This window comes from Mus pahari, chromosome 14 (genome assembly GCF_900095145.1).
Source record: "Mus pahari chromosome 14, PAHARI_EIJ_v1.1, whole genome shotgun sequence".
Lineage (NCBI taxonomy): Eukaryota > Metazoa > Chordata > Mammalia > Rodentia > Muridae > Mus > Mus pahari.
Genome location: NC_034603.1, coordinates 37,759,175 through 37,770,832, shown reverse-complemented (window position 1 = coordinate 37,770,832; position 11,658 = coordinate 37,759,175). Strand labels below are relative to the sequence as shown.

General features: G+C 51.2%; 2 protein-coding genes across 5 annotated transcripts; one reads left to right on the top strand and one right to left on the bottom strand.

Annotated features, from left to right (window-relative positions):
* Positions 1-4,024: 4,024 nt before the first annotated feature.
* Positions 4,025-8,862, top strand: Eif5a (eukaryotic translation initiation factor 5A). 4 transcript variants are annotated; one of them, XM_021211603.1, is made up of 7 exons: positions 4,025-4,251; positions 4,981-5,074; positions 6,084-6,269; positions 7,568-7,672; positions 7,849-7,980; positions 8,071-8,144; positions 8,231-8,862. In XM_021211603.1, the coding sequence occupies exons 3-6, from the start codon at positions 6,105-6,107 to the stop codon at positions 8,131-8,133; spliced, it is 465 nt and encodes a 154-aa protein (XP_021067262.1). In that variant the 5' UTR covers positions 4,025-4,251; positions 4,981-5,074; positions 6,084-6,104; the 3' UTR covers positions 8,134-8,144; positions 8,231-8,862. The 4 variants fall into 4 exon arrangements, with proteins under 4 accessions (XP_021067262.1, XP_021067261.1, XP_021067266.1 ...); XM_021211607.1 differs by lacking the exon at positions 4,025-4,251 and adding an exon at positions 4,467-4,613; XM_021211602.2 differs by lacking the exon at positions 4,981-5,074.
* Positions 8,863-8,966: 104 nt separating this feature from the next.
* Gps2 (G protein pathway suppressor 2) lies at positions 8,967-11,642 on the bottom strand. Its single transcript, XM_029546575.1, has 10 exons — positions 11,116-11,642; positions 10,688-10,797; positions 10,502-10,614; positions 10,321-10,400; positions 10,152-10,234; positions 9,743-9,896; positions 9,572-9,661; positions 9,414-9,493; positions 9,237-9,332; positions 8,967-9,139 (listed from the first exon to the last, which is right to left on the bottom strand). The coding sequence occupies exons 1-10, from the start codon at positions 11,207-11,209 to the stop codon at positions 9,056-9,058; spliced, it is 984 nt and encodes a 327-aa protein (XP_029402435.1). The 5' UTR covers positions 11,210-11,642; the 3' UTR covers positions 8,967-9,055.
* Between the last annotated feature and the right edge of the window lie 16 nt (positions 11,643-11,658).

Genomic DNA, 11,658 nt, shown 5'->3' with positions numbered 1-11,658 from the left:
GGCTTTGGAACGATCTATTCCTTCTCAGTGAGGATCATCTCAATGTGGCAGGGGGAGCTCATGGATGGGTTCGTCCTGCCATGAGCTCTGTAGGTTCATCCTGCCATGAGCTCTGTAGGTTCATCTGGCCATGAGCTCTGTAGGTTCATCGGCCATGAGCTCTGTAGGTTCATCTGGCCATGAGCTCTGTAGGTTCATCTGCCATGAGCTCTGTAGGTTCATCCTGCCATGAGCTCTGTAGGTTCATCTGCCATGAGCTCTGTAGGTTCATCCTGCCATGAGCTCTGTAGGTTCATCGGCCATGAGCTCTGTAGGTTCGTCCTGCCATGAGCTCTGTAGGTTCATCGGCGCATCTTAGGTGCTTTGTTCACCTGGATGTGGTCAGTGACTGGAGAATCCACATCTAAATCCTTACATTCAGCACTACTCTCTGCATTTTTAAGCACATGTAGCAAAAATTCAGCACTCTTTTTTGACCACCATCCCTGTGTCCAGCCCTACTGTTTGGCCTGGGTCACCACCATTATATTGCCAAAATGCCACACATTGCTTCTTTAAAATGGCATCCTTCAGATACTTGATGGCTTTGCGGATATGCATACCCTTGATGGCCTGGGCAGTTTCCCAGCTGTTAAGGAAAGTGTGAACCTCTTTTTGTTTGTTTGTGGGGTTTTGTTGTTGTTGTTTTTGAAGTTTTTTGTTTTTTGTTGTTGTTGTTTTGTTTTGAGACAGGGTTTCTCTGTATAGCTCTGGCTGTCCTGGAACTCACTTTGTAGACCAGGCTGGCCTTGAACTCAGAACTCAGAAATCCACCTGCCTCTGCCTCCCAAGTGCTGGGATTAAAGGTGTGTGCCACCACGCCCAGGGTTTCCTTTTTTTTTTTTAAAAAAAAACATTTATTTTTAGCCAAATATTGGTGGTATATTAGTCCTAGCACTTGACAGGCAGAGGCAGGCTGATCTCTGTGAGTTCAAGGCCAGCCTAGTCTACAGAGTGAGTTCTAGGATAGGCAGGGCTACACAGAGAAACCCTGTCTCAGAAAACCAAAAATAAAATAAAATGAAAACATATTTTAAAAAACTTAAGTGTGCTGAAGGAGTAAAGCACATGCCACACAGGGTGATGAGCTGGGTTCAAGTCCTCAGGAAGCCGGTGAGGTGAATACAAGTGCTCCTACTTGAGATGGGAGGTGTAGACAGAAGAACCCAGGATCTTGGGGGGTTAGCTAGCAGGCCATTTGTATCAGTATACAACAAAGTGACCCAGTTTCAAATGGGGTGGAAGACAGAGACTCTAAGCTAAAATTGTCTTCTGAGCGCCACACTGTGGTGCACGAATGTGCACACTCACACACATACCAGTGCACACACATCACACACACAAAGATTTTTTTAAAAAATCAGGTCTAGAGAGATGGTTCAGTACTTAAGAGTACTTGCTGCTCTCCCAGAGGACTAAGTTTATGTTCCTAACACCTATGTCGGATAGCTTGTGGCTATCTTTAACTCCACCTCTGGGGTCTCTGGCCTCTGAAGATACCTGCATTTACACATCTCCACACACCAGCACTCAGTCATAGAGAAAGTTTAAGGCCAGCACAGAATACACAATACCCTTTCTTGAAAGAAAGAGAGAGGAGAACCCAGTGTGTTGGTGAATAACTTCAGTCTCAGTACTTGGAGGCAGACACAGGAGAATTTCTGTGAGTTTGAAGCCAGCCTGGTCTATGAGTTCCAGGACAGCCAGAGCTATATAGTGAGTTTATGTCTTGTCCCTCCGACCTCAGGAGTTCTTTCTTTTCATTACCAAACCTATTTTCATTATGTTAAACAAACAAACAAACAGGTAAGGGACGTAGGCACAATGTGATCCTTGCTGAACATTCACTGGCCCTAGATTCAACTCCCTGGTACCATCAAATAAATGAGCGAGTACAGTTCAAAGCTTTTGTGCTTTAGTATCTGAAGAGTGTGCTACTATTAATTTTAGAATATTTTTTATAATCTGCCAAAAGATTGATCCCACTTTCCCCTCCCTCGTGGTCACTAGTGGTCCATCCCCTAAATCCTTTGCATTAGGCAAACACTAATTGTATTGTGTTTTGTGTTTGTGATATTTACAGTCCCATTGTCTCTGAATAGCCCTCGCCCCAAGCTTTGCACCATTTGGCTTTTACAGATGTCACATGTGTCCAGTAGTTCATATCTTTTTCAGTGCTGGGATAGAATTTTAAAATAGGGTTTTACTATGTAGCACAGGCTGGCAATCTTCCTGTTTAGCCAGGAGATAGGATTACAGACATGTATTACCACACCCAGAGAATGACCTTAAACTTCCGATCCTCCTTCCTCGGCCTTCGAGTTTTAGGTGCTGCGATTACAGGGAGGGTGGCAGGCACTGTGCCTGGCTAGGATTGGAGTATGTAGGCTACCATAGCCTTGGACTACTGATCCGCTGATCTCAGCTTTCTCAGTGCTGGCATTCCACAGAAAAAAAGAAAGTTCGGGGAAACTGACTGAAGGATATAGGGTGAATAGTCCTACTGTGCTACACAAACATGTAATAATTCCAATTAGTGTTTGCAAGCGGTCCAGTAAGTTGGAAATTTAGATGTCATTTAATATCCTTACTTAGTGGTAAAGTAATTAAAGTACAGTAATTTGAAGTTTTTCTCAAAACTACAGGTGGCAGTGCATGCCTTACATCCCAACACTTGGGAGGCAGAGGCAGGTGGAGCTTTGTGAGTTTAAGGCCAGTCTGGTCTACTGAGTGAGTTCCAGGACAGCCAGGGCTACACAGAGAAACCCTGTCTTGAAAAACAACAACAAAACCACCACTACCACCAAAAAGGTTTAGATACCTAGACCAGATTTTTTGTTTTGCTTTTGAGTCATGAATTCACACTCTACAGACCAGACTGGCCTTGAACTCAGAGACCCACCTGGCTCTTACGGGATTAAGGGAGTGCTCCACCACGCCTGCATTCTTCTAAGGAGTAGGAATCCTGATCGCTTGTCTTTAGATAACGTCAAAGTAACAACATTGCACTGTTTTGTTTTCTTCTATTCTCCTGTTCCAGTTTCCCAAACTCAGAGATTACAGGCATCATAAATTTCAAGACCAACTTTATATGCTGGCTTTATAACAAGTCTCATGTCTCAGCCTCCTAACGACCTGGCAATAAAGTCTGCCTCCTGGTCCAGAGCCACTCTTCTCATAGTTTGATTTTGGAAGAAACATTAGACATTTCCTTTTCGAAACCTCAAGCAGACCTGGGAAAACAGTCAGAAACGCTATGTAGTTCTCTTTATTTAGGATTTAGAACGGAGAAGCTTCTATGCGAACCATAGGAATCAACACTAACCAGGGTTTAGACAAGATGGTGGCTTGTATCGGATAGCTCTGGATACTGAAAAGTAACTATGGCGCACAAGTTGTGTAAAGTAGTGAAACCGAGATGGTAGTAATCCGACCACACTAGCGTGGGAGGAGAGTCTCCCATGGAAAGCAGTCTCTTGAGCACATGCAGAGCTGGGACAGCGATTCCGAGAAGAGCAACACACCTAACTAGGTAGGTTCTCTGAAACGTGTTTGTGAGCTGTTCAATTCCAGTTAAAGCCGAGGTGTGGCGCCTGCTCAGACGCATGCGTTCTTGACGCCGCAAGTAGCACAGTGGCGTGGTCTTTTCAACACCCGGCGTAGGGACGACGTCTGAGGTGGAAGGGGCGTTTAGGATTCCTAACACGCATGCGTTGAGTCCCAGGCGTTTCCTTCGGAGGGTGTGGAGTGTAGGGTTCTGTATTGCGCAGCCGCAGGGTTGCCCGGTAGAGCGAGCTGTCGATCAAGGGGAGGGAAGAAGAGGTTGAAGGGATTTAAAAAAAAAAAAAAAACCGATGCGCCTGCGCATTGCCGACTGGTTGGAAGCACTACGGACTGGAAAGGGGCGGGGTCACGTGTGTGCGTCATCGGATGGGTAGGTGGGAGAGAGGGTGGAGATCGGGGAGGGTCCATGCGCTTGCGCAGTGCGGGGGTGGAAGGTGGTGGAATTACCTAGCACGCTTGCGCGACTGTCACAGGGCTGCTTGGTTGGTCAGTGGGGAGTCGGCGCCTGCGTACTAAGACCCGTGTGCAGCAGCGGCGGCGGCGCTAGAGGCGGCGGCGGCGGCGGCGGCGGCAGCACAGTAGCGGGTTCGGAGGCAGCAGTTGGGCTCGCGGCGAGCGGACCAGGTCGAGTCAGTGCGTTCGCGCGAGGTGAGAGCGGGCAGGGCGCGCCTGCGCGTAACCTCGGTCTGGGCCACGGACGAGAGACGGAACTACGCGGGGGTCGGGGAGGGGGGCAGAAGGGAGCGGCGGCTGTCGCCGCGCGGGGTCGGCGAGGGAGCGGCGCGAGGTGCGGAGAGGCGGGCGCAGGGCCCGGTTGGCGCGAGGGGTGACGGTTGGGGCCGGCCGGGTGACGTTGGAGCGACGCAGGGCGGGGGACGGCGAGCCGCGAGGCCGCCACGCGGGAGAGGCCGCCAGGCGGCCACGCCGGGGCGAGGGCCGGGGGCCAGATCGGCCCAGACAGGGCGAAGGCTCCTGTGCGGTTGAGGACCGGCGCTGCGCGGCCACGTGAGGTGGGGGAGGGGGCTGTTCGGTGAGAGGGCATGTGGAGGGGGTTGGTGGCCGCGGGGGGAGGGGAGGCGGCATGGTCTTGGCCTGGCGCAGCTTTGGGGCAGGGGCAGCCGTAGCACCGGAAGTGTTCCCCATCGGAGGCTGCCCTCGGGGTCCGAGGCCATGCGGCCGAACATTGACCGGGGCCGCATGGCTGCACGGGGACCCCTCCCCCCTGGCCCGGGCCACCGGAAGCCCCGGGCGACCACATGGTGGGCGCGAGCCGGCAACCCCCAGCGCAAGGAGGTCTGGTCTTTTTTGGGTTTCTACGGAGCCTTGGATTTTGGCGTGCGGGAGAGACCCTACCCTTGGGTCTCAATCGTCCCGCAGGGCCCGTTGCAGGCATATGTTAGTGTTCCCCAGCCTCATGGGCCTCTGGAGCTCATCCCTCAGTCTTCATGTGAAGTGAGACGTCCAACCAGATGTAAGTGGTACCGCTTTGCTGGGGAAACCGGGAAAAGTGGGGAAACCGAGGGCGATTGGACTGAAGCCCAACTCTTTCTCGGCCCATGCCGACAGCGCCTGAAAGTAGTGAGCTGCTAGTTCCCCTGCGGTGATATTCGATCTTCACCATGCCAGTGCCTTCCCCGTCGTGTTTTTGTTTGGGAGTTCCCGTGTTTTAGAGTTCTTAACTCTACCAGCCTAGTACGATTTCTATTACTACTACGAATCTTTTGCTTTCATTTTATTGTCATTCACCACCCCTCACTCCCCCACTTTCTACTGACTGTACAGGCTGGGCCTGAAAAGCCGACAGGACTGGTGCATCCTGGGAAAAGTGGGAGGGCCATCGACAAAAGGCTGAGTTCCCTTCGGGAACTGAGATCGAAATGTTTGGCAGTGGGATCCTTTAGGAAACTACTTTCTCTCCCTTGACTGCATCTGCAAGTGCACGTTGGAGGCGGGAATCCCCCAAAGAGGCCTTGTGGTTTCCTGTACCAATGACAGGCTTGTGTGTGGACAGGGCATGGAGGGGGTGGTGTAACAACTGGGTGGGGCCTTGTCCTTCGTCTCCACCCCTTCATTAGCCCCGCCCTTCAGCTGGCTCATAGCTGCTCACCTAATTATAGTCCTGGCAGTGTGTGGGGAAGAGGGGGTGGTTGGTTTCAGTGGCGAGTAACACCTGAGTCCTACCCACTCCCGGGAAGTAGCCCTTTCCTCATCTCTGGGATTTGGCATCCCAACTCCCAGGAGACTTCCTTTCCCTAGCCACAGCTTTAGATTTCATTGTGGGGCCGGGGATCCCCAGCTGTCCCCCCCCCCAATACACCAGTTCTTCAGTATGTTTGATTCCAGTTTCAAAGCAGGAAATGCAAGTTTATTTAGGTGGGTAATGAATGAAGGGGGCATGGATCAGTGTGTTAGGAATGGGATAGATTAGCGATCTTGTTAACCTCCATCGTTACTGACCCCAGTTCTCTTCTTGGCTTTAGTTGGAATCGAAGCCTCTTAAAATGGCAGATGATTTGGACTTCGAGACAGGAGATGCAGGGGCCTCAGCCACCTTCCCAATGCAGTGCTCAGCATTACGGAAGAATGGTTTTGTGGTGCTCAAAGGCCGGCCATGTAAGATCGTCGAGATGTCTACTTCGAAGACTGGCAAGCATGGCCATGCCAAGGTTAGAATCACCTCTCAACATCCTGCCTTCCCTGCAGCTCTCACACCCCTAGGACTCTGGGCAGTGAACTGTCAGCTCTAGTCTTGGCCCTTTTTGCTCCAATTCAAAACTAAACTGTTCCCAGTTTCTTATGTAAGGTATCATGCTATTTTTTTTCTCCCTCTTTGTGCTAATTTTCTTTGGGTTTGTATATTTGGTTTCTTATTCTTATTCCTTGGGCTCCTTGTCCAGGATTTCTCCAGCCAAGGACCCCTCCCCCCAAGGCAGCATTCTTGGGGTGCTCCAGTCTGCATTCTCAAATCAGTGCTGCTGCTCCTTCAATTTCTGTCTTCCCCTTTGGGATTGTGATATGTCTTATGTCCTCTACCTGCTGCTGACTGTTCTCTGTTCTTTGGTTTACTTAAAAGACTTGGCATTTTTTCTCTTAGCTTAGACTTTACCTGTTTACCTCAGAAGTTCAACCTGACTAGTTGAAATTTTTGTGTTATATTTCCTATCCTTTGTTGACATTATATATGAGGCTTGTTCCTCTTCTGTTTTCCTTGCATACTGACTGCACAATCCCTTTGCTCTCCTGGGTCATCGTCTTCGGATCTTTTACATCCTTTTGCTTCATTTTCTCAGCCTATTCCACTTGTCTTATTTAGCCCACGTTTGTCCAAGAAACTTTTCCCTAGACACTTCTCCAATACAATCAAACGGTCTCACGCACTCCAGGATGCCGTCAAACTTGAACTACCTTCCACTTCTACCTCTCTATGCTGGGATTACAGGCATGTGTCACCACGATTGGCTTATGTGTTAGGCATCGGACCCAACGCTGTGCATGCAGTGCAAGCATTGTGATTGGTTGAGTGATATCCTCAGTTCTTGCCGGTTGATTTTTGAAACTTGATGTAAATGAGTTCCCTAAGACTGACTTCCCTCACTTGTTCTTTTTTTTTTTTTTTAAAGATTTATTTATTATATGTAAGTACACTGTAGCTGTCTTCAGACTCTCCAGAAGAGGGTGTGAGATCTTGTTACAGATGGTTATGAGCCACCATGTGGTTGCTGGGATTTGAACTCAGGACCTTCGGAAGAGCAGTTGGGTGCTCTTACCCACTGAGCCACCTCACCAGCCCGACTTCCCTCACTTGTTAACCTCCAGGACCTTGATGACTTTAGTATGCCTTTCTCACTTGGTTCATTTATAATTCCTGAGTCTTTACCCATAACATGGCGTGCTCACCTCAGGCATTTGTTTCATGCTTCAAACATTGACTTGTTGGGTTTCTCTTTATGATATATGTACACAGGTCCATCTGGTTGGCATTGACATTTTTACTGGGAAGAAATACGAAGATATCTGCCCGTCAACTCATAATATGGATGTCCCCAACATCAAAAGGAATGACTTCCAGGTATGTTATTAGGATGAAGATGATTGGCTTATGAAGTGTTTGGGGGTGATTGCACCATGTGGGGAAGAGGGGGCTGGTAAAGGGTGTGTAGTAAAGGAAGTTGCTGTCACTCTGGTTGGTCCATCCATCCTCTGTACTTAACCTACCTACCTGTACCTGCTTTTAACTTCTACCAGCTGATTGGCATCCAGGATGGGTACCTATCCCTGCTCCAGGACAGTGGGGAGGTACGAGAGGACCTTCGTCTGCCTGAGGGCGACCTTGGCAAGGAGATTGAGCAGAAGTATGACTGTGGAGAGGAGATCCTGGTATGATGCCCCCTCCTTGCTTTGAATGCCGCTTTGCTCCTTGAAGTCTTTCAGTTAAGGCCTCTCTGGACTGTCATTTTGCTTTTCCAGATCACAGTGCTGTCTGCCATGACAGAGGAGGCAGCTGTTGCAATCAAGGCCATGGCAAAATAACCGGCTTCCAGGTGAGAGAGCACAGCCCCCACTTTCCCCACACTTACTGTTGAAGTTACAGCCTATATCTTAAACATGATTTCTCTCTTTTGCCCAGGGTGGCCGTGGTGGCAGCAGTGATCCATGAGCCTACAGAGGCCCCTCCCCCAGCCAGGTTCTGCTCTGGCTGGGCCCCTTGGCTGGACTCCTATTCAAATTTATTTGACGTTTTATTTTGGTTTTCCTTACCCCCTCAAACTGTCGGGGAGACCCTGCCCAGTCACCTAGCTCCCTTGGCCAGGAATGAGGGAGCCATGGCCTTGGTGAAACTCCCTGCCTCTTCTCTCACAGCCCTGGTGGGGAAGGGAGTTGGGCACAGCTTGTGGTTTAGGTTCCCCTCTCCTTTTTTTCTTTTTAATTCAATTTGGAATCAGAAAGCTGGATTCTGGCAAATGGTCTTGTGCCCTTTATCCCACTCATCCCCGATCTGGTCCCCTGTTCTCCATAGTCCTTCACCCCCAAGCACCACTGTACAGACTGGGGACCACCCCCCTTCCCTGCCTGTGTCTCTTCCCAAACCCCTGTAGGGGTGGTGAGAAGAGGAGGGGGGGAGGGGACCACGATCCCTCCTCAGGCATCTGGGAAGGCCTTGCCCCCATGGGCTTTACCCTTTCCTGTGGGCTCTCTCCCTGACACATTTGTTAAAAATCAAACCTGAATAAAACTACAAGTTTAATATGAAGCCCCCAACTCAGTTGTTTATTTGTTGATTGAAATCTAGAAATGCTGAGACTTCATAGTAGCCTTTGTGGTTTAGGCAGTTGGATAGGAAGCAAATAAAGAGCACTCAGGCATGATGGTGGTGCATTTTGTACATTTTATTGGTTTGGGGCACATAAGACCCCAGCCTGAGGGGTGGAGGGTGGCTGGAGCTCCCCGGCGGTCACTTGTGATAGAATCGAGGATTCTGGCTGGGTTGGATGAAAGGGAGTCGGGGGCCAGGCTGGCTGGTGGTGGCAAAGCCTGACTGGTAATGATAAAGAGTTTATCAGTGGGTAGGTGACAGTTACAGTAAGAGGTTGTCTTTTCCCTGATAGTTCTGTAGGTTTGATTACCAGCCTTACCTTCCCTGCTGCTTGCATCTGTACTGGGAGCTGGGGGGAAGCCAGGAGTCCAGGGGCTGGATGCAGAGCTTGGGGGTGCATGGGCCGCAGAGAAGACTAGGGGACAAAGCTGACCTTAGAGGCATCCTGGGGCTCCCCTCATCTTAGCACCTTGGCCTCCCAAGGCTCCATACTCACTGAGTCTGAGAAGCTGGTCTGCTGGTTGGCATGCTCCATCTGTTTCTGCAAAGAGAGGGCACTGCCCGGCTGGAGGAACCCTGAGGGGAGGAGAGTTTGCAATGAGCAGATGGCAGTAGGACTCCTGAAGCCAGGGCTCCTGCCCAGGGGACTCTCACCTGTCTGAGTGGGCTGAAAGTGGCCATGCACTGCATAGGGTTGTGGCTGTGGCTGAGATAGGTACTGCACGGCAGGAAATGCCGACGGGGCTGAGAATGGTGGGAGACAAGCCATTAGATTTTGATGCTCTTGCTCTTCTCGCCCCTAGTCTGAAGAGAACCAACACCTACCTCTGAGCTGCTGGCTAGGGCTATAGGCTGGTTGTGTTGGCCCATAATGAGGTGGGGGCTGAGCAGTCCCATAAGCACCCCCTGGACTGCCTTGGAATTGTCCATGTTCTGGGGTTCCTGCAAAAGCAGCTGCTGATCCCACATAGTGCCGTGTCTAAGGGGAAATGAAAGCTCACTGCTTAGGAAAAACCCCATAGGTATATATGCCTTTATGCTCAGCTCCTACATACACATGCTTGGTATATTTGTTCTTTAATGATTGGGATGGCAGAAGAATGGGATTAACAGTAATTCTGATCCATAGAAGGAGGTAGGATCAGATTTCAAGACTAAATCTTGGCTAGTGACTTAAAAAGCCAGCCTGAAGAGTTAAAAAATCATAAAACAAAAATAAAACCCTAACCCTCACCGTAAGCACTTGTGGTCCAAACATCTGCTTGGCTCTGTCAGCTGCCATGAGAGTACCTGGGCGATTGTGTCCTCCAGGACTCCCTAGAAAGGAAGAGAGGTTCCACGATGCTAAAATAGGCAGCGACCTCCAGGAGAGCCCCCTGTTTGGCGGTTTCCTCAGTCCTCACCCTGCATGCTGAGGAGGTGGGTTCCTGTATGAACCGTCAGGCTCTGCTGGTATGCAGCTGATGTCAGAGTGGTTAAGTCACTGGAGTGGAAGGAAGACAGGTCAGTTAGGTGCCCCTCCTGCTATCAGATTCTTGTCACCTGTGCCACTGCACAGTTTTACTTTTAGCCATCTCATCACACCTCTGTTCCTTTCGCCTCCGTTTTTCTTCCTCATGCAAAACTTTCTTGAGCTGCAAGAAAAGCTGGTGCTTCTCCTCCTGTAGAGCTGAAAGCTTCTCCTGCAGCTTCAGAATCTGGAAGAGGGACGAGCAGCTAAAGTAGGGAAAAGAAGGAAGCGAGAGACAGAAGTGTGGCGAGATTACTCACCTGTTCCTTGGTCTCTTCTAGTGACATTCTCTCTTCCATTTCCTTTTTCTTTCTTCTCTCCTGCTCTTCTTTCATCTTCTGTTCCATCATCTTGTCCACCTCTTCCTCCTCTGAAGAATCAGAACGGGGAAGTGGCAAGGCGGTGTAAATAAGCTGAGCGTTAGACTGAAGACCAGCAAAAACCAGTTACTCCATCACAGCCACAGGGAGAACTTGGCTTCCTTAGGTGCTCTCCAAGGTCCTTCCCAGCCCAGGGTTCTGGGCTGGAACTTAGACTGGGCCTCTTCACTCACACCCCGAAGGCGCCGCTGCCTCCCTCTTAGCCTCGCCAGCAGGCGCACAGCCGGGCCCGTGGATGGGGGCAAGTTCGTGGGTAGCAGAGCCACCCTGGGCCGAGTGTCTGTCCTCCCGCTCTGGCCCAGGCTCACCCTGCCGTTTGCGCTCCCGCTCCATCATGATGTGCCGGTGCAGGGCCCTGGCCATGGCGTTGGAAAGCTTGGGGCGCTCCAGGAGTGCGGGCATGATGCTGTTGGTGACGCTTGGGCAGTGGGCACCCGACTGTGTCACTGACTGCCAGACCTCAGGCAGGGCCTGCAGGGAAGTGGGAGCTCAGAGGGACTGCGACGCGCCCAGGCGGAAGCCCGTCCGCCGCCCGCTCGCCACTTCGATCACGTGTCCCGGGCACCAGCGTCCCTCCCGGGTCTCAGCCGCGGCGCCGGCGCGCGTGCGGGGGTCTTAGGCTCCGCGCCCCCGCCCCTCCCTCGTAGCCCTGGCGCCAACCCCCCCCTACCCGCCTTGTCGGCGCTTTCTCCGTGGCCTCCGGCGCGCCTTGGCCTCTACGTCATATCCGGCGGTCAGGACAAATCCTTCCGGAGTCAGGGCGGCAAACGGCACTGCGGGTTGGACGAAAGGGAAGGCGGAAGCGCTCAGAGACGGGTGCCGGGATGTCCAAATTCCATGTGGGTTTACAG